The 22,922-nt window shown below is 43.5% G+C and overlaps 1 protein-coding gene across 1 annotated transcript in view; it reads left to right on the forward strand.

The window, feature by feature from the left end:
- The window catches only part of LOC110534906 (igLON family member 5), a 143,786-nt gene that overhangs the window by 107,733 nt on the left and 13,131 nt on the right, over nt 1-22,922 (forward strand). The window contains exons 3-5 of the mRNA XM_036947247.2: nt 8,291-8,523; nt 9,931-10,050; nt 19,910-20,041. Of these exons, the coding sequence (XP_036803142.1) occupies nt 8,291-8,523; nt 9,931-10,050; nt 19,910-20,041 (485 nt within the window). The remainder of the gene's footprint in view (nt 1-8,290; nt 8,524-9,930; nt 10,051-19,909; nt 20,042-22,922) is intronic.

Below are 22,922 nucleotides of genomic sequence, written 5' to 3' on the forward strand. Positions count from 1 at the left end.
CTCGCATTACGAGACCTAGCTAGCGGTTTGTTTACAAAACTATAATACAAACGCATATAATTACAACAGGATGATCAAAATGTAATTTGAAATGAATTCAAATGAACCTTAAAATATTCCTTTCTGCACTCCCTCATGATAGTGATATTTGCGACCTGACCAAAATCCCATAGAAATTTCAGTTATAGATCTGTCATTCGCTTTGATAGCAAGTCTAAGAAGCGGTATATCTGGTCTATGTGCGCTATTTCTATGCTTGCTTAGTCGTTTTTGTACACTAACTTCAAAACCTGAAAATAAAATATTTTTGGTTATTTAAAATATATTTCATAGCGGTTTAGATGGTATAATGATTCTCTATACTGCTTGTTTTGTCACATAAACTGAAATTAGGTAAACTATTAGAATCTTAGCAACCAGAAAACAGTGGAGTAATTTCTGCAAATTGCAACTTTAAGGCCTACCTTCATTCCAAGGGTAGGGCTTGCACTAATCCATTTCATGAAACATGTACAGTAGCTGTAAAAGTCAAATCTGGTATCCATCAACATGGCTAGCCTCATTAATTGTCTAATGAAAAAGACGGTAACACTTCATCTTAAGGGGTCCCTATTAAAGTGTAATTACTTATGTAATTACATGGTAACAAGTATTCTAAACAATTGTAATAATGTATAGTTACACTGTATTTTAACATGTAACTGGTGGTAATTGCAGTCTGTAATTACAGGGGTGTAACAACAAATGTTTTATTTTAATTTTTAATTTTATTTTACTTCACCTTTATTTAACCAGATGGGCAAGTTGAGAACAAGTTCTCATTTACAATTGCGACCTGGCCAAGATAAAGCAAAGCAGTTTGACACATACAACAACACAGAGTTACACATGGAGTAAAACAAACATACAGTCAATAATACAGTAGAAAAATAAGTCTATATACAATGTGAGCAAGTGAGGTGAGATAAGGGAGGTAAAGGCAAAAAAAAGGCCATGGTGGCGAAGTAAATACAATATAGCAAGTAAAACACTGGAATGGTAGATTTGCAGTAGGAGAATGTGCAAGGTAGAGATAGAAATAATAGGGTGCAAAGGAGCTCTGACAGCTGGTGCTTAAAGCTAGTGAGGGAGATAAGTGTTTCCAGTTTCAGAGATTTTTGTAGTTCGTTCCAGTCATTGGCAGCAGAGAACTGGAAGGAGAGGCGGCCAAAGGAAGAATTTGTTTTGGTGGTGACAGAGATATACCTGCTGAGAGATATACCTGCTGGAGCACGTGCTACAGGTGGGTGCTGCTATGGTGACCAGCGAGCTGAGATAAGGGGGGAATGCTTGTTACCATGCTTGTTTCAATTTCAAAGTTTCTGATAACATCCCAACACACCATATTTCAGTGTTAGTGAATTGAAAACCGACCACTAGAGTCTGATGCCCAGTCCCAATAGCAAAAAAGATTAAAAAACGGTTCACATAAAAAAAAAAGATCAAGCTAGTAGATCAAGCTAACGTTTGAGTCAGTGTTGTAGTACTCGAGACGGTCTCAAGACCTCATTTTGAGTGTCTCGGTCTTGTCTCATTGTCGGATACATTTGTACTCTGTCTTGACTCGGTCTTGGACAGTGAGGACTCTTAATTTCTTCCTGAAACCAGCCGAGACCAGCGGAGTGAAAAACTCATAATTATCGGCTTCCATTCAGTAAGCGTACAAAACCGCATTGCCAGGCCAAATATATTCACTCCTTTTTTAGAACATTAATACCTGAACAGTCTATATAGTGCATTCGTAAAGTATTAAGAACTTTTTTCACATTTTGTTACGTTACAGCCTTATTCTTATTTTTTTCTCATCAATTTAGACACAATACCCCATAATGACAAAGCAAAAACAGGATTTTAGACATTTTAGCAAATGTATAAAAAAAAAGTATTCAGACCCTTTACTCAGTATTTTGTAAAGGCGCCTTTGGCAGTGATTATAGCCTTGAGTTTTATGGGTATGACGCTACAAGCTTGGCACACATGCATTTGGGGAATTTCTCTCATTCTTCTCTGCAGATCCTCTCAAGCTCTGTCAGGTTGGATGGGGAGCGTCGCTGCACAGCTATTTTCAGGTCTCTCCAGAGATGTTCAATCGGGATCAAGAGAAGCTTGTTTCTCATGGTCTGAGAGTCTTTTAAGTGCCTTTTGGCAAACTCCAACCAGGCTGTCATGTGCCTTTTACTCAGGAGTAGCTTCCATCTGGCTACTCTACCATAAAGATCTAATTGGTAGAGTGCTGCAGCGATGGTTGTCCTTCTGGAAGGTATTCCCATCTCCACAGAGGAACTCTGTCAGAGTGATCATCGGGTTCTTGGTCACCTCCCTGACCAAGGCCCTTCTCCCCTGATTGCTCAATTTGGTTGGGCGGCCAGCTGTAGGAAGAGTCTTGGTAGTTCCAAACTTCTTCCATTTAAGAATGATGGAGGCCGCTGTGTTCTTGGGGACATTCAATGCTGCAGATATTTTTTGGCACCCTTCTCCAGATTTGTGCCTCGACACAATCCTGTCTCAGAGCTCAATGTGCAATTACTTCGACCTCATGGCTTGGTTTTTGCTCTGACATGCACTGTCAACTGTGAGATCTTAAATGGACAGGTGGGTGCCTGTCACGCTCGTCATAATGATTGGACCAAGGTGCAGCGTGCGTAGAGTTCCACATATTTTAATTAATCGAAACTCACCGAACAAAACAATAACGCACAAATGAAACGTGGAGCTACTGGTGTGCACACAGCTAACTATCTGTAGACAAGATCCCACCAAGCACAATGAGGAAATGGCTACGTAAATATGATCCCCAATCAGAGACAGGTAAACAGCTGTCTCTGATTGGGAATCATACCAGGCCAACATAAACCATTAATCACCTAGATGACCCACCCTAGTCACTATCACAACCCCAACCAACATGGTGAATAAACAGCTCTCTGTGGTCAGGGCTTGACAGTGCCTTTCCAAATCATGTACAATCAATTAAATGTACCGCAGATGGACTCCAATCAAGTCTTAGAAACATATCAAGGATGATCAAGGGAAACAGGTTGCACCTGAGCTCCATTTCTAGTCTCATAACAAAGGGTATTTCTGTTTTATATTTTTAATACATTTGCAAAACTTCCTAAAACCTGTTTTCACTTTGTCATTATGGGATATTGTACTTAGATTGAGGATTTTTTAGAAATGTAATCCATTTGAGAATAAGGTTGTAACGTAACAAAATGTGAAAAAGGGAAGGGGCCTGAATACTTTCCGAATGCACTGTATTATCAACATGTTTGCACAGTGGCGAACCTATTGGACCTAGGCCTTCAGTGTGTGACAGGGTAATGATGCTGAAAAGGCAGCAACAGCAATACCAGCGGACTCATGGAGGAGAGTACACCTATTAGTTAAACACAGAGGGCCAGTGGTGTAATGGAGGCTATATGCAAGTATACGCCGTTTTACCCACTTTGTTTTCAGTATACTCACAATGTTTTCAGTTTGTTTTCAGTATACAGAATCACAAAACATGTGAAGTATATTCACATGTGCTGAACATGTGCAGGCAGCCAGAGTACACAGCTCTCAACTGGGTTTCGAAATGGAGCAGCTCACAGAAGAATGTCATCGGAAGCGGGTAGGGTAGGTAGGGAAGCCATTTCAACGTGTGATATCTACCAGTAAATGCTAACTAAGGCAACAAGGGGTATGCAAACCAGGTATTGAAAGATTTTGGTCCAAAATTTTGTCCATTTGTGTTTCACTCACCAGATGATCATTTGAAACAACCCTTTCCTGCAGTCAATGACCAAAAGTGTCCCCTTTGACCTTATTCATATTTTTCATAATTTCATAATTAATAAAGATTATTTAATAAAAAAATGACGAAAATCCGGTGTTTCTATGTTAAACGGTTGTGTTATATTTCAGTCGTCTGTGATGTATATAAAGTGCAATATTGGGATGCAAACAAACAAAAAAATATCTGACATGGTACAGGTGTCTTGTTTTAAGCCAATAACCATGTGTGTGATGTGTATACTTTTGTTTGAATGTAGATTTGTTTAAGACTACCAAGAATCACTCTGTATGACCCTGATTTAGCCCAATGCAGTGAAAGGTTAACTTCCGGTTGAAAGTTATTCTTGAAAAAGGAGAAGCTAACAAATTAGCAACACCATCCTACTTGATAACAGTTGCTACAGCCGCTGCAAACTAGCCTACAACAAAAGATAGCTAACTAGTCTGTGGGAAAACTACTGTTAGTTATTACGCAGTGACCTGTTGGCATTTGAGAAGGCAGAAATCTGGGGGATTTTCTCGTAAAATCAGTCCCAAGTCTAAATGTGATTGGTTGATTACACTGTCACTACGAAATGTTGTCCTAATCCAGTTGAATGGCAATACCTTCTGTCGAGCTTCTGATGGCCTAGCCAATGGCTGACTTAGCTAGCTAGATTTCCACAGTGACTTCAGCGTTAACCCTTTCCAACAAAAACTTAAATCAGAACATAATTAAAAAAGCACACACAGAACGAGCAGTATGGCTGGTGGCATTGTCATGCTGGAGGGTCATGTAAGGATGAGCCTGCAGGAAGTGTACAATATGAGGGAGGAGGATGTCTTCCCTGTAACGCACAGCATTGAGATTGCCTGTAATGACAACAAGCTCCGTCCGATGATGCTGTGACACCTCCCCAGACCATGACAGACCCTCCACCTTCAAATCGATCCCGCTCCAGTGTACAGGCCTCGGTGTAACGCTCATTCCTTCGACGATAAACGCTAATCAAACCATCACCCCTGGTGAGACAAAACCGTGACTCGTCAGTGAAGAGCACTTTTTGCTAGTCCTGTCTGGTGCAGCAACGGTGGGTTTGTGCCCATAGGCGACGTAGTTGCCTATGGGCAACAGGCCTACAAGCCCTCAGTCCAGCCTCTCTCAGCCTATTGTGGACAGTCTGAGCACTGATGGAGGGATTGTGCATTCCTGGTGTAACTCTGGCAGTTGTTGTTGCCATCCTGTACTTGTCCCGCAGGTGTGATGTTTGGATGTACCGATCCTGTACAGGTGTTGTTACACGTGGTCTGCCACTGCAAGGACGATCAGCTGTCTCCCTGTGTGCTGTCTTAGGCATCTTAGGCTGTCTTAGGCATCTCATAGTACGAACATTGCAATTTTTTTCCCTGGCCACATCTGCAGTTCTCATGCCACCTTGCATGAGCAGGGACCCTGGGCATCTTTCTTTTGGTGTTTTTCAGAGTCAGTAGAAAGGCCTCTTTAGTGTCCTAAGTTTTCATAACTGTGACCATAATTGCCTACCGTCTGTAAGCTGTTAGTGTCAAAAACAACCGTTCCACATGTGCATGTTCATTAATTGTGGGTCATTGAACCAGCATGGGAAACAGTGTTTAAACCCTTTAAAATGAAGATCTGTGAAGTTATTTGGATTTTTACGAATTATCTTTGAAAGACAGGGTCCTGAAAAAGGGATGTTTCTTTTTTTGCTGAGTTTACATGTAGGTAGAGTTATTAAAGTGACTATGCTTAAATAATAACAGAAACTAGCAGCGGCGTAAAAGAGGCGGTGGGGGGTGGACAATGCAAATAGTCTGGGTAACCATTTGATTAGATGTTCAGGAGTCTTATGGCTTGGGGCTAGAAGCTGATTAGAAGCCTCTTGGACCTAGACTTGGCGCTCCTATACCACCTTGCCGTACAGTAGCAGAGAGAACAGTCTATGACTAGGGTGGCTGGAGTCTTTGACAATTTTTAGGGCCTTCCTTTGACACTGCCTGGTATAGAGGTCCTGGATGGCAGGAAGCTTAGCCCCAGTGATGTACTGGGCCGTACGCATTACCCTCTGTAGTGCCTTGCGGTCGGAGGCCAAGCAGTTGCCATACCAGGCAGTGATGAAATCCTGTCATGATGCTCTCGATGGTGCAGCTGTAGAACCTTTTGAGGATCTGAGGACCCATGCCAAATCTTTTCAGTCTCCTGAGGGGGAATAGGTTTTGTCGTGCCCTCTTCACGACTGTCTTGTTGTCCCCGGTTGTAATTTTGACCTTGAGAAAACAACTACTAAGTTAGCTAGCCGTTTACAGCGGCAACGGAACAGCTGTTGTTTTCAAACGCATCGGAAGTTTTTTTGGGTTCCAGGGTTCACTTCTGCTCCTCCTCAAAAAGGTATATGTTTTCTTTGTTCATACATAAGCACATACAGACTCACCTCAATAACACTCAATATGTACACTACCTTTCAAAAGTTTGGGGTCACTTAGAAATGTCCTTGTTTTTGAAAGAAAAGCATATTTTTTGTCCATTAAAATAACAAAAAATTGATCAGAAATACAGTGTAGACATTGTTAATGTTGTAAATGACTATTGTAGCTGGAAACGGCAGATTTGTTATGGAATATCTACATAGGCGTACAGAGGCCCATTATCAGCAACCATCACTCCTGTGTTCCAATGATACGTTGTGTTATCTAATCCAAGTTTATAATTTTAAAGGCTAATTGATGATTAGAAAACCTTTTTGAAATTATGTTAGCACAGCTGAAAACTTGTCCTGATTAAAGAATAAATAAAACTTGCCTTCTTTAGACTAGTTGAGTATCTGGAGCATCAGCATTTGTGGGTTCAATTACAGGCTCAAAATGGCCAGAAACAAAGACCTTTCTTCTGAAACTCGTCAGTCTCTTCTTGTTCTGAGAAATGAAGGCTATTCCATGCGAGAAATTGCCAAGAAACTGAATATCTTGTACAACGCTATGTACTACTCCCTTCACAGAACAGTGCAAACGGGCTCTAACCAGAATAGAAAGAGGAGTGGGAGGCCCCGGTGCACAACTGAGCAAGAGGACAAGTACATTAGAGTGTCTAGTTTGAGAAACAGGCATTTCACAAGTCCTCAACTGACAGCTTCATTAAATAGTACCCGCAAAACACCAGTCTCAGTGTCAACAGTGAAGAGGCGACTCCGGGATGCTGACGTTCTAGGCAGAGTTGCAAAGAAAATGCCATATCTCAGACTGGTCAATAAAAATAAAAGATTAAGATGGGCAAAATAAAATAGGCACTGGACAGAGGAAGATTGGAAAAAAGTGTTATGTGGACAGACGAATCTAAGATTGAGGTGTTCGGATCACAAAGAAGAACATTCCTGAGACACAGAAAAAATGTAAAGATGCTGGAGGAGTGCTTGACGCCACCTGTCAAGCATGGTGAAGGCAATGTGATGGTCTGGGTGTGCTTTGGTGGTGGTAAAATGGGAGATTTGTACAGGGTAAAATAAATCTTGAAGAAGGAAGGCTATGACTCTATTTTGCAACGCCATGCCGTACCTTGTGGACAGCGCTTAATTGGAGCCAATTTCCTCCTACAACCGGACAATGACCCAAAGCACAGCTCCAAACTATGCAATAACTATTTAGGGAAGAAGCAGTCAGCTGGTATTCTGTCTATAATGGAGTGGCCAGCACAGTCACCGGATCTCAACCCTATTGAGCTGTTGTGGGAGCAGCTTAACCGTATAGTAGGTAAGAAGTGCCCATCAAGCCAATCTCTGTAAATATTGTACTTTTGTACTTAAAAAAAACTAAATTGTGGCATTTTTTTATTATTATTTTGGGGTTTGACTGCTGTGAGGGTTGATCACTTACATCTTGTTGTCTTGACTCTCAGAGTTGCAGAATTGTGATGAAAAGTCATATTTTTGTCTAACAGGCTGTTTGAATTCAAATAATACAGCCCCGGCTTTATTGTTTCATCTGCCGGGAAGAATTACAACAAGTACTGGATGCTGTGTCCAGCGATGGCAGAAGAGGCTCAGGGACTGTTCTTAACCACTGCCAAGATGGGGTGGCTTTTCGGGCACTTTTCAGCAGCCACGGCATCACCCAGGCAATGGAGGACCAGTACTTACAGAAGAGCTGGTCATATGGACGAAAAGCAGATGTGATGCACTGATAAAGCGCCTGTTTGTCAGACTGTCTTTGTTTCTGTCTGGCTATTCTATTGATGCCCCCTCCCTCCCCTGAAGTTACACTGCCTTTCCAATCCAAACTGCCTCATCTCCCAGCCTTTCATCCCATGCCAAATAGAGACATTCAATATCCATCTCTACCATCAAAATTGTACCGTGTTGTTTTTTTTGTTTGGCTTTCAGATTATTTTCTGTAATGAAAAGCACTATTCAAGTTAAATGATTATTAATACATTATCTGGGTCCTGTCTTATCCCCTGTTTTCTCCCCCTCTTATCTCGAAGGTGTAAAATCGACGAGGAGGTGACCCACAAGGCGTGGTTGAACCGCTCAAACATCCTGTTTGCGGGGACAGACAAGTGGTCGCTGGACAGACGGGTGTCTCTGGTCAACAGTAACACCAGTGACTTCTCCATCCAGATAGAGAGGGTGGAGGTGGCTGACGAGGGGCTGTACACCTGCAGCTTCCAGGCCAGCAACAAGCCCCGCATAGCCCACGTCTTCCTCATCGTCCAAGGTTTACTTTTACTTTACAAAAAAAAATATAAAGTGACCCAAGGCCTTTGTTAGTGTTGTGCGGTGGATGGAGCCTTGGTCTGAGTAAAGAAAGCAGCCAACCGAGTCCTTAGCAACTGTGCCTCGAGCCAATACATTAGCACTGATGCAAGTTTACCTCAGAACTGAGAGGGGTGGGTAGATCCTGGGGTAAGTTGGTAAGACCATATGGGCGTACAGGGGGCTGTCCAACTGCCTGACTGAATAATTGACAATGCAGGACCAGATCTGGGCCTATCGTCAAGGCAACGGTGGAGTGAGTGAGAGTTTGACTGATCCTGAATGACGTGATTTATTGGCGCCCGGCTGCTCGGCTGATGGATTGCAGACCTTTTCTCCCTGTATGTGTCAATTGTTATGTATATTGTACCTTGTGTACTAGCATATCGCAATAATACAAGACTGGTGGAATAAAAATGAAAAATGTTAGGGTATATATCAACTGGCCAACAGACATACACACACATACCATGCTGCTGCAGAGATGGAGAGAGAGAGAGCAAGCTGGGAAAGTTTCAGCAGTCTAGTGTGTGTGTGTGTGTGCGTGTGTGCGTGTGTGTGCGTGCGTGCGTGTGCGTCTGTATATAGGCAGGGTGCAGGCAGCATTACCCAGAAGGCTAAGCCAGCCCCTCTCCAACAGACTGTTCACATAGTGCAGGCGCCAAGGAGAGGCATTTATCCGCAGGGCAAACGGGCACACAGATGACCATGTTTCCCTAGTTTCCAAGTCGCCTCACATTTCAGTCTAAGCCGCGATATCACACAAAATAATTACACCCCAGAGTCACTGCATCAAACAGTGATGGCCATGGTGGGTTAGCGATGGCTCCAATCTTTGCTTTATCACGAGAGTATTTTCGCCTGGCCAGATAGTTAAAAATGGGATCCTGTAGTTAGATGCTTCGCAGAAAAACAGCCTCATGGCCAAGCTCATTAAAAGCAACGATAATGGGCCATTTAAATTCAAGGGCCATCTAGTTATCTTTCTAACTATATGCATAGTGCCTGAACTGGAATGGCAATTTAGAACAAAACAGCATTTGACGGTGGTCATGCTGTGAAAAGAAAAAAACAAAGCAACTACCAAAGACAGAAACTTCTAGACCTTGAGTGAAGGTTTCCATCCCTATATTCAATACCAAAGTGAAGAACATTCTATAGCTTTGTCTCGTTATAATAGTAGTCAGAGAATCAGTGTTTGTCATTGGTAGTATTGTTATTTTTGTAACATCTTACTTTTCTTCTTGACACTTCAGTTTTATATCTTGTTTTTGGTAGTGCAAACAGTGAGGGGAGGGCAGCTTAGGTCTAGTTTCTATTTTTTGTCAAGTCATGACTGTCAATAAACCCCAACTCTTTCGTCTTGCAGTGCCAGCCAGAATCGTCAACATCTCCCAAGATGTGTCAGTGAACGAGGGGGGCAACGTATACCTCTTCTGTCTGGCGGTGGGACGACCTGAACCCACTGTCACCTGGAAGGAGAACAAATGTAAGACGCCCATCCCTGTCTCCTGTCTTAGTACCCAGTCCTCACTTCTCCTCTCCCAGTTGTCTGTCCCTTTACCAGTCTCTGTTTCCTGTCGTAGTACCCAGTCCCTTTACCAGTCCCTGTCTCCTGTCGTAGTACCCAGTCCTCATGTCTCCTCTCCCAGTTGTCTGTCCCTTTACCAGTCTCTGTTTCCTGTCGTAGTACCCAGTCTTTTACCAGTCTCTGTCTCCTGTCGTAGTATCCAGTCCTCATGTCTCCTCTCCCAGTTCCCTGTCCCTTTACCAGTCTCTGTCTCCTGTCGTAGTACCCAGTCCTCATGTCTCCTCTCCCAGTTGTCTGTCCCTTTACCAGTCTCTGTTTCCTGTCGTAGTACCCAGTCCCTTTACCAGTCTCTGTCTCCTGTCGTAGTATCCAGTCCTCATGTCTCCTCTCCCAGTTCCCTGTCCCTTTACCAGTCCCTGTCTCCTGTCGTAGTACCCAGTCCTCATGTCTCCTCTCCCAGTTGTCTGTCCCTTTACCAGTCCCTGTCTCCTGTCGTAGTACCCAGTCCTCATGTCTCCTCTCCCAGTTGTCTGTCCCTTTACCAGTCTCTGTTTCCTGTCGTAGTACCCAGTCCCTTTACCAGTCCCTGTCTCCTGTCGTAGTACCCAGTCCCTTTACCAGTCTCTGTCTCCTGTCGTAGTACCCAGTCCTCATGTCTCCTCTCCCAGTTGTCTGTCCCTTTACCAGTCTCTGTTTCCTGTCGTAGTACCCAGTCCCTTTACCAGTCTCTGTCTCCTGTCGTAGTATCCAGTCCTCATGTCTCCTCTCCCAGTTCCCTGTCCCTTTACCAGTCCCTGTCTCCTGTCGTAGTACCCAGTCCTCATGTCTCCTCTCCCAGTTGTCTGTCCCTTTACCAGTCCCTGTCTCCTGTCGTAGTACCCAGTCCTCATGTCTCCTCTCCCAGTTGTCTGTCCCTTTACCAGTCTCTGTTTCCTGTCGTAGTACCCAGTCCCTTTACCAGTCCCTGTCTCCTGTCGTAGTACCCAGTCCCTTTACCAGTCCCTGTCTCCTGTCGTAGTACCCAGTCCTCATGTCTCCTCTCCCAGTTGTCTGTCCCTTTACCAGTCTCTGTTTCCTGTCGTAGTACCCTGTCCCTTTACCAGTCCCTGTCTCCTGTCGTAGTACCCTGTCCTCATGTCTCCTCTCCCAGTTGTCTGTCCCTTTACCAGTCCCTGTCTCCTGTCGTAGTATCCTGTCCTCATGTCTCCTCTCCCAGTTGTCTGTCCCTTTACCAGTCTCTGTTTCCTGTCGTAGTACCCAGTCCTCATGTCTCCTCTCCCAGTTGTCTGTCCCTTTACCAGTCTCTGTCTCCTCTTAGTACCCAGTCCTCATGTCTCCTCTCCCAGTTGGCTGTCCCTTTACCAGTCCCTGTCTCCTGTCGTAGTACCCAGTCCCTTTACCAGTCCTTGTCTCCTGTCGTAGTACCCAGTCCTCATGTCTCCTCTCCCAGTTGTCTGTCCCTTTACCAGTCCCTGTCTCCTGTCGTAGTACCCAGTCCTCATGTCTCCTCTCCCAGTTGTCTGTTCCTTTACCAGTCTCTGTCTCCTGTCCTCTGTCCGCTGTCGTAGTCTATACTAACTAGTCCCTGTTCCCAGTCCCTTGTTTCTGTCCTTGTTTCCTGTCATAGTCCCCAACCTTCTGTCCCAGTCCCTTTATTTGTCCCATGTCCACTGTCTCCTGTCATCTGCCCTTGTTGCCATTTCCATCACACCCAGGCTGTGGCTGCTAGTTCCCTCGCATACACATCACACACATCACACATAATTATCCACAAAAAACGCGTGCCAGCCACAATCATCAGCATCTGTCACCATCCTCACTGCCTTTACCATGGCAACAATGCTAATAATGATGTTTGTCATTAGAACACTATTTATGTCTTCCATCATCATCCAAATAAATCACATTGGTTTTGAGGGTGGTCGTGATAAAACGTCTAACAAGCTCATTCATATCCATTTAGATTTGTTTGTGAAATTATTCCTATCCTATTACCATGTCTGCCACCGTCGATGGTAAGATTTTAAATGATTTATTTCATGCTGATGCATCTCATAGAATGTGTTGAGCCTGTTGAGGTTACCCTGCTAGGCGTTAGATAGGTTTAGCACGGTGTTACACTGTGTTATAGTGAACTACTGGGGGTGCAACAGCTTGGAAGATAACACACACACACACACACATACACACACACACCCTTAAAGTACATTACAGCCATTTGCTGTGCTTGTCTGCAGACCTACAGCATTTCTTCCTTGTCAGCAGTATACTCCTCCACCCTCGTTCCCTCACACACACCCCTTCAGTGTGGATTGTGAGATAGGGCAGCATTGTTATTCTGTGGGAGTCACTGCAGCGAAGCCATGGGCTGCTGGGGGAGTGGTGGTGGGGAGGAGAGAGGGAGGGGAAAGAGAAGCCTAGAGAAACAGTGAGAAGCTGCGAGATATCTGTCCCTCTATTCAGACACTGCAGTGGGTGGGAGACAAAGTGGTAGTGGGGTGTCCCGCCTGGGTGGAGGGAGTCGGGACACACACTTTCAAGACAATCCACCATGCACCTGTCACTCTATTCAGACCCTGCATTGGGGGATAGATCACAGTGGGACCCCTACGTAGGTGTAGAGACACACAACTTGAAGACAATCCTCTGCACCTGGTACATAGGGACCGTGGTGCTATCATTCCCATGGTCACCAGGGCCCTAATTCATTAGTGCTGGCAACAGAAATAGTTTTGAAACGTTTTGCAACAGAAAACAACAGGTAGTCCCTTCCTGTGACAGTCTATTTTCTTCCAATGGATGCCTAATGAATACAACCCAGACGTGTACCAGTCTGTGACATGTACATACTGCTCCGAGTACTGCTCCTGCCCACTTTATATCTCACTGATACCATCTCCCATTCACACTCTTTCACAGACATCACCTGAACCCCCATTAAATCTGAGACATCAAGCTCTTATCATTGGACATCCCATCCATTAGACAAGACGCGCACGCACACACACACACACATACAAACAGCACTCCACATCGATGCTCTCTGGCCCACCCACTCCATCGCATCAGACTCCATTCACTATGGTCTCAGTTAAACAAACAATGTCTGACAGATGCTCGACTACCGCTGATAGAGCTAGAAAGAACCAGACCACCTCTGCTACAGATACACTCCACTGCAATAGAACTCAAAGGCTCTGACTGAGTCTGACTGCTCAGTGCTCCTTAAGTGTCAACGTGCTATAGGGAAATGGACTACAGTTTTACTGCAGGGCAGATCTAAACTTTGACCTCTTTCCTTTCAACCATCGGTCTGGCTCCCTCTTTTCCCCTCAGGAATAATCTAAGTGTTTGGTTGGTGGTGGAAGTCCAGGTCTGTGTCTGAAATGGCACCCCCACACATCTCGTCGACGCTGGCTGAGCACCCAACTCCGCCCCCGGGGAAGAAGGGAAAGCAAAGGAAGGGAAAGAAGCCAGGGATACAAATCGCTGAGACACAACCAGGGCTGCAGAAGACTAGCCTAATATCTTATAGACGGCTTCTAGAAAGGAGAGAGAGAGAGAGAGAGAGAGAGAGAGAGACAGAGAGAGAGAGAGAGAGAGAGAGAGAGAGAGAGAGAGAGAGAGCGAGAGAGAGAGAGAGAGAAAAATAAACAGAGAAAGAAAGAAACGGAGAGGCAAGAAAAGACAAAGAGAACGAGTGGTCAAAATCGAAATAAAGAGATAGGCATGTCCATTACTGACAGCAACCCTGAAGTAATGCCTTTGCTCTAGAGCAGATCGGCAGGTTTGTTTCACCTAGTCGGCTCGGGATTCAAACATGCAACCTTTCAGTTACTGTATGGCGGCAGGTAGCCTAGCGGTTAGATCATTGGCCCAGTAACTAAAAGAGTGCTTGTTCGAATCCCCAAGCCAACTAAGTGAAAAAATTGGTCAATCTGCCCTTGAGCAAGGCACTTAACCCTAATTGCTACAGGGTCGCTGTCAATAATGGCTGATCCCTGGCCATGACCCTACTCTCAGGGGGAGTGGGATAAGCAGAAAACACATTTCCATGTCATACTTGTACAGGTTACAAACTTGTACATGTGTGAAACAGGAGAAATATAAGCACCCCCTATTTTATATGGTGCACTACTTTTAATCAGAGCCCTAGGGGAGTCCTCTTGGGTGCTGGTCAAATTAATGCATTAAAGAGGGAATAGGGAACTGTTTAGGAGACCTTTTGCCTTTTGGTAGGTCGTCATTGTAAATAAGAATTTGTTCTTAACTGACTTGCCTAGTGAAATAAAGATCTTCCTCCAGTAGTGTCTGTGTAAGCGTCTGATGGAGCTGCAGTGTTGTACAGGCCATTGTGAGAGCCATGAGAATTCACTGGAGGACTGATTCCCTGATATGAGGAACGGTCAGAGACAAGTCAGAGGGAGGCAGGGAATGAAGGGAGGGGGGGGGGGGGATGCTGTGTACTGACACATTACATCACACAGCTGCTGAGAATGAAAATAGCCACAAAAGTGCACATGAAATACCCCAATCTCTCCCTCCTTTCTAGAAGCCGTCTATAATATATTAGGCCAGTCTCTTTAAATATTTTTTCTGCCGCCCTGGTTGTGTCTCAGCGATTTGGATCTCTGGCTTCTGTCCCTTCCCTTGCCTTCCCTTCTTCCCTGGGGGCAGAGTTGGGTGCTCAGCCAGCGTCGTCGGGGATGTCACAGGGGAGCCAAATGTATTAGGCTAGTGTTATGAGTGAATAACATTGCTGTAAACCCCCAGCGCGTCTCGCCACCGCTGCCACTACTCGCTACAGGGTGGCGGGCGGCAGGCTGTACCGCCACTGCAGCAGCTGCAGATAATCATCTCCAGCTCAGTAGCAGCAGCTAATAATCCCCCAGTATAATCTTCAATTGGAACCTCCGCGCTAATCTCTTACAGGAATTATTGCTACCGTTTAGTGTGTCGTGCGTCAATTGTTACGCGGGTTTAGGCACATGTGTGTTTGTGGGGGGCAGGGGGGGGGGGGGTTGCTTGACAACACTGGGTGTGTGTGTGTGCGTGCGTGCGTGCGTGCGTGCGTGCGTGTGTGTGTGTGTGGAGGCCAGTGGTCCACTGACTGGCTGGCTTTTTAAAATGTGTCATTCTGATAACTGAGCAGCAATTTAAGTTGTGGATTTCCTTGTTAGCAGACAGATTATGTATTATGTCGTGTTCCACAGCCTGACTTCTTTAATGGGCAAAATTAGAGAAAAGCTTAATGGTGTTGGAGCTTGGAGGCTGCCAGAAACATCTAGCTCTGTGGAGCATCCATTCCCTTACATGGATAAAGCCAATATATTCTAGCCAGCCGGTCTCTTTGACTCAGGAAAGACTTTTGCTGTCACGTTGCCATAGGACAACGAGGGGTGCCGAAGTGAGCACACTGTTACCCCTGTCGAGTTTGGTGTGGCCAAACTCGTTTAAAAATAAACACCTATTTATTTCTGTAGAGGCTTTGTGAAGGAGTGATGTAACATTATTGTCAAGCCTCAGTCCCTAGCTTCAGTATCTGTTGCTCATGGACATGCAGTAACATCCAACACAGATCTAGGATCAGCTTCCACTTCCTCCAATCCACACCTGGCAAAACCCCCAAACGGACCATAAATCAGCATCTAGGGCAACTTTATTCTACACCTGGGTCGTGTTCATTAGGAACCAATGGAATATAATTTGATCTCTGAGAAATGAAGCTAATTGATTACACCCAAATTGGCCATTTTAATTTATAGTATTCATGTAATTTCCAATAAATATAGTACCTAACATTCAATTTGGACCATAATTATTTCTGACAATGAGTAAGACAGGAGGAATCCAATAGAATTATCAGCAGTCACCCACAGACCACAGACACCAATCTCACACCAACAAACAGTATACAGTATCATGTCTCTCTATCTCTGGCAAGTAGTATGGAGCTGCTGCTTGTGGTATTGCTTCTTCAACCTTTGTGATTCTGTTTATGGTTTCATTCCCCATTGAAGTCACTTGTATTCTTTACCAAGTTTTTCCCACTTGATGCCACTATTCCTGCTGCTGCCACCACAACCTTTTCATCTCATCATGAGGAAAAGCTATTGGTTTTCTACCCAAAGTTGAAAATAAAATATTGTGATCCATTTGTGACCAACCGGTTCGATTCGGTCTTAAGTAGCAACATTTGAAATGGTGTTCTTTACATAGGAAATGGTATATCATACACTACAGTTGAGGAACAATGGGAAAGTAATGCTGCTTTGAAAGTTGATAAACTTGTAACCCCACTTCTGAGAAAATAGCCCTGGAATGTTTTTGTACACGTACTGGAGAGTTCTTCTTTGTCTACACCCATTCAGCATCATTCACACCCTCTTAAGCCTTAGCCCCGCCCATCTCTTTAAGGATTCACATACATGACATCAGCAGCCTGGTGGCCTAAAACAGCATGACTGGTGTATATTAACACCAATAAACCCATCAGTTTAAAAATTAATTTACGAACCAGGCAACTTATAGCAACTTTCTTAACAATATTTTGGTTTGTTTCTAGCTTGTTAGCTAGCGAGCTAACGTTAAGTTACAGGAAAATAAACTCACAACACAATCATCATTTACAAGTTAACGGCAAGCTAATTACAGAAAATAGCTTACGGTTGCGAGTGTGACAAAATAAAAGCAGGGCATTCTACCAGAGAATTTTAGTCTCGTTGGCCCAACGTTATATCCTAATTTGACTTTAATGCAGGTAATGTTGTTCTTCACGTTACCGTCACTGGAAAACCCACACTATATCAAATCAACGTTTATTTGTCACATGCACAGAATACAGGATGTGTAAACGGTACAGTGATATGGTACCTTGCATAGTGGAGTATTTTGTTTAGACCTGCAGCTAGCTAACTAGCTAAACAATGAACCATAATCCCAACTCATAATGTTACTACGCTACATCAACCTGCAGGTAGCTAACCAACTAGATTCAACGTTATCTAGCTAGCTAGCTAACATTAGGCTATAACTAGCAATGCAAATGGCTCTGAGATACAAATAATATTACTACACAGATCACACACGTAATGTTAGCTAGTCGATGGACACAGAAACTCACTCCAGGGTTTTTCTTTATTTTTTACTATTATCTACATTGTAGAATAATAGTGAAGACATCAAAACTATGAAATAACACACATGGAATCATGTAGTAAGCAAAAATGTGTTAAACAAATCAAAATCTATTATATATTTGAGATTCTTCAAAGTAGCCACAATCTGCCTTGATGACAGCTTTGCACATTCTCTCAACCAGCTTCATGAGGTAGTCACCTCGAATGCATTTCAATTAACAGGTGTGCCTTAATTTGTGGAATTTCTTTCCTTCTTAATGCGTTTGAGCCAGTTGTGTTGTGACAAGGTAGTGGTGGTACACAGAAGGTAGCCCTATTTGGTAAAAGACCAACTCCATATTATGGCAAGAACAGCTCAAATAAGCAAAGAGAAATGACAGTCCATCATTACTTTAAGACATGAAGGTCAGTCAACCCGATGAGTCCAATGAGTCTGATGAGTCAAAATTTGAGATTTTTGGTTCCAACCGCCATGTCTTTGTGAGACACAGAGTAGGTGAACGGATGATCTCTGCATTTGTGGTTCACACCGTGAAGCATGGAGGAGGAGGTGTGGGGTTGCTTTGTTGGTGACACAATCAGTGATTTATTTAGAATTCAAGGCACACTTAACCAGCATGGCTACAACAGCATTCGGCAGCGATACGCCATCCCATCTCGTTTGCGCTTAGTGGGACTACCATTTGTTTTTCACCAGGACAATGACCCAACACACCTCCAGGCTGTGTAAGGGCTATTTGACCAATAAGGAGAGTGATAGAGTGCTGCATCAGATGACCTGGCCTCCACAATCACCCAACCTCAACCCAATTGAGATGGTTTTGGATGAGTTGGACAGCAGAGTGACGGAAAAGCAGCCAACAAGTGCTCAGCATATGTGGAAACTCCTTCAAGACTGTTGGAAAAGCATTCCAAGTGAAGCTGGTTGAGAGAATGCCAAGAGTTTGCAAAGCTGTCATCAAGGCAAAGGGTGGCAACTTTGAAGAATTTGTTTAACACTTTGTTGGTTACTACATGATTCCATATGTGTTATTTCATAGTGTTGATGTATTCATTATTATTTTACGATGTAGAAAATAGTAAAAATAAAGAAAAACCCTTGAAGGAGTAGGTGTGTCCAAACTTTTGACTGGTACTGTATATATCTGAAAATGTAGCTAGCTAGACTCTCTTACCCATATACATGGATGGACGCTTCTCCCTCTCTGTCACGGATGCCATGGTTGCCCATCTCAGCCATTACTTACACTTCCTGGGGTCCAAACATATTAAAGTACTTACATTACATATACAACAAATGATAAAACAGTATATCATATAACATTATTACACCACTACATATCTACAATGCAAAATGTTTAATGCCACCATAACCAATATCACAATGTATGCATATGCATGTGTTCGTACCGTTGTGTGTGTCTCTTCACAGTCCATTGTTCCATGAGGTGTATTTTTACCTATTTTTAAAAAATCTGATTCTACTGCTTGCATTAGTTACCTGATGTGGAATAGAGTTCCATGTAGTCATGGCTCTATGTAGTACTGTGCGCCTCCCATAGTCTGTTCTAGACTTGGGTACTGTGAAGAGACCTCTGGTGGCATGTCTTGTGGGGTATGCATGGGTGTTCTATCGTCCGCTATTGTCCTCTGTAATTTTCCATTCAGATTTTCAGACCCCGATAACTTGTCATTGTTGATAGACAACAATAAAGATAAGTATTGTACTTCTGACTTTACGGAATTCAGAAGTACAATTCTTGTCTTTCATAATTTGGTCAGATATGCTTGTATGTGTACTGTTAGTGTTTGTTGCTAGCACGTCATACCTACGTTTGCATATCTTGCCAATGAAAAGTCTTTCAAGTAGTTGGCAAAATCGGTGGGTTTTGTGATGAATGAGCCATCTGATTCAATCAATGATGGAGCCGAGTTTGCCTTTTTTCTGTAGACTGTAGACAGGGGTTTCATACAACAGGCTTGTGTTCTCTTTTCGACTTCCTTCGCATATTTGCAATCAAACTTTAGAATCTCCTTAGCTATCATACTCTGCTTCCACCGGGCGTTCCACTGATTTCAAAACTCTGTCCTGCAGAAAGTGGAGCCCAATACTATTGCAGTTATTTGTGATATATTTTGTAAAAGCTGCGTTAGAATGTATGACCTACACATACTGAGCAGCCATTTGTTATAGACAGAAGCGTGCTACATGGCAGACCAATCTGAACTCATCTCTTGGCATGTCCAGCCCAACCATTATCTCAGCCAATCATGGCTAGCGGTAAGGTTCCTGACTTTTTACATGACTAAATCAACTAGTCTCGTAATTTAATAATTTTATTCGTATTTACAGATGGCATACAAGTTTGTTATTACTGCACATGAAAGGTCAGATGTTTCAGAATGCACTTCTGCCCAAAAAAATGTATGTTTATATTCAAATAACTCCTGTGAAGTAGTGATATGCCTAGTTTCCTGAAACGAGTCACATTTAATAAACACAAGAGATCAGAAAAATGTATAAAAGGGTGTGGTGGCAGTATTAGCAACAGTGGCATCTAGTGGGCAAAATCTGGTATTTTCACACTAATTTATTTAATTGACCTTGAACAAATGCACATCTCAGCCTGTGATAACCTCTGGCTTCTATCCTTTGACCCTGTCCTTTGTCCAATCAGATGGTCTAATGAGTGAGGGGGAATTCCTGGACATAACAGAGATCAAGCGGCATCAGGCTGAGGAGTTTGAGTGCATCACCAACAATGGAGTGACGCAACCCGACATACGCAAAGTCAAGGTCACCGTCAACTGTGAGTGTCCTTACAAACCAAAAACACATGCATGCACTCACATACACAGACACACAGAAACAGTCACAGACACAGACACCCCACACATAGATAAGATAATACTATACTGAACAAAAATATAAAATCAACATGCAACAATTTAAAGTATTTTACTGAGTTACAGTTCAGATGAGGAAATCAGTCAATGGAAATAACTTCATTAGGCCCTAATCTATGGTTTTCACATGACTGGTTACAGATACCGTAAAAAAATGGGCCTCAGGATCTCGTCGCGGTATTTTTGTGCATTCAAACTGACAATCGATAAAATGCAATTTTATTCGTTGTCCGTAGATTATGCCTGCACATACCATAACCCCACTGCATCCATGGGGCACTCTGTTCGCGATGTTGACATCAGCAAACCACTCGCCTAATCGACGCCATACACATGGTCTGTAGTTGGGAGGCCAGTTGGACATACTACCAAAATCTCTATAACGACTTATGGTAGAGAAATGAACAATCGATGATTTGTCAACAACTCTGGTGGACATTCCTGCAATCAGAGTGCCAAACTGCACCCTCGCTCAAAACTTGAGATATCTGTGGCATTGTGTTGTATGCCAAAACTGCAAATTTTAGTGGCCTTTTATTGTCCCCAGCACAAGGTGCACATATGTAATGATCGTGCTGTTTAATCAGCTTCTTGATATGCCACACCTGTCAGGTGGATGGATTATTTTGGCAAAGGAGATATGCTCAATAACAGGGATGTAAACAAATTTGTGCACAACATTTGAGAGAAATAAGCTTTTTGTGCATATGGAACATTTCTGGGATCTTTAATTGGAGCTCAAGAAACATGGGACCATCACTTTACATGTTGCATTTATATTTTTATTCAATATATGTAAAATATGACTGAATATGTAAGATTCAGTTATGTATCAATATGTATAAATGCAATATCTCAAAAGTTTTAGAACACCTACTCATTTTGACTATGTTTTACATTGTAGAATAATGGTGAAGACATCAAAACTATGAAAGAACACATATGGAATCATGTAGTAACCAAAAAGTGTTAAACAAATCAAAATATATTTTATATTTGAGATTCTTCAAATAGCCACCCTTTGCCTTGATGACAGCTTTGACACACTCTTGGCATTCTCTTAACCAGCTTCACCTGGAATGCTTTTCCAACAATATTGAAGCTGTTCCCACATATGATGAGCACTTGTTGGCTACTGTTTCTTCACTCTGTGGTCCGACATCCCAAACCATCTCAATTTGTTTGAGGTCGGGGGATAGTGGAAGCCAGGTCATCTGATGCAGCACTTCATCACTCTCCTTCTTGGTCAAATAGCCCTTACACAGCCTGGAGGTATGTTGTGTCATTGTCCTGTTGAAAAACAAATGATAGTCCCACTAAGCCCAAACCAGATGGGATGGCGTATCGCTGCAGAATGCTGTTGTTGCCATGCTGGTTAAGTGTGCCTTGAATTCTAAAAAAATCACAGACAGTGTCACCAGCAAAGCACCCCCACACCATAACACCTTCTACTCCATGTTTCACAGTGGGAAATACACATGCGGATATCATCCGTTCACCCACACTGTCCCACAAAGACACAGTAGTTGGAACCAGAAAACTCAAATTTGGACAAATTTCCACCAGTCAAATGTCCATTGCTCATGTTTCTTGGCCCAAGCAAGTCTCTTCTAATTATTGGTGTCCTTTAGTAGTGGCCTCTTTGCAGCAATTTGACCATGAAGGCCTGATTGCATTAGCATTGAATAGCCCCCCGATATGCAACTTTTCAGGGAAGTTAGGAACCAGTATACACAGGCAGTTAGGAAAGCAAGGGCTAGCTTTTTGAAACAGACATTTAGCATCCTGTAGCACAAACTCCAAAAGTTTATGGTGACTAAGAGCACCTCCTCCCAGCTGCCCACTGCACTGAGGCTGTCACCACCAATAAATTGAGAATTTCGATAAGCATTTTTCTACGGCTGGCCATGCTTTCCACCTGGCTACCCCTACCCCGGTCATCAGCCCTGCACCCCCCACAGCAACTTGCCCAAGCGTCCCCATTTCTCCTTCACCCAAATCCAGATAGCTGACATTCTGAGAGAGCTGCAAAATCTGGACCCCTACAAATCAGCCGGGCTAGACAATCTGGACCCTCTCTTTCTAAAATGATCTGCCGAAATTGTTGCAACCCTTATTACAAGCCTGTTCAACCTCTCTTTTGTATTCGTCTGAGATCCCCAATGATTGGAAAGCTGCCGCGGTCATCCCCCTCTTCAAAGTGGAAGACACTCTAGACCCAAACTGCTACAGACCTATATCTATTCTAACCTGCCTTTGCAAGGTCTTTGGTAGCCAAGTTAACAAACAGATCACCGACCATTTTGAATCCCACCGTACATTCCCCGCTATTCAATCTGGTTTCCGAGCTGGTCATGGCCACGCTCAAGGTCCTAAACGATATCAAAACCATTGGTAAGAGACAATACTGTGCAGCTGTATTCATCGACCTGGCCAAGGCTTTCGAATCTGTCAGTCACCACATTCTTATCAACAGACTCAACAGCCTTGGTTTCTCAAATGACTGCCTTGCCTGCTTCACAAACTACTTCTCAGACAGAGTTCAGTGTGTCAAATCAGAGGGCCTGTTGTCTGGACCTCTGGCAGTCTATGGGGGTGTCACAGTGTTCAATCCTCAGGCCGACTCTTTTCTCCGTATACATCAATGATGTCTCTCTTGCTGTTAGTGATTCTCTGATCCACCTCTATGCAGATGACACCCTTCTGTATACTTCTGGCCCTTCTTTGGACACTGTGTTAACAACCCTCCAGATGAGCTTCAATGCCATACAACTCTCCTTCGTG

This window comes from Oncorhynchus mykiss, chromosome 2 (genome assembly GCF_057628025.1).
Source record: "Oncorhynchus mykiss isolate SJ-2025 chromosome 2, ASM5762802v1, whole genome shotgun sequence".
In the NCBI taxonomy this organism is placed as follows: domain Eukaryota; kingdom Metazoa; phylum Chordata; class Actinopteri; order Salmoniformes; family Salmonidae; genus Oncorhynchus; species Oncorhynchus mykiss.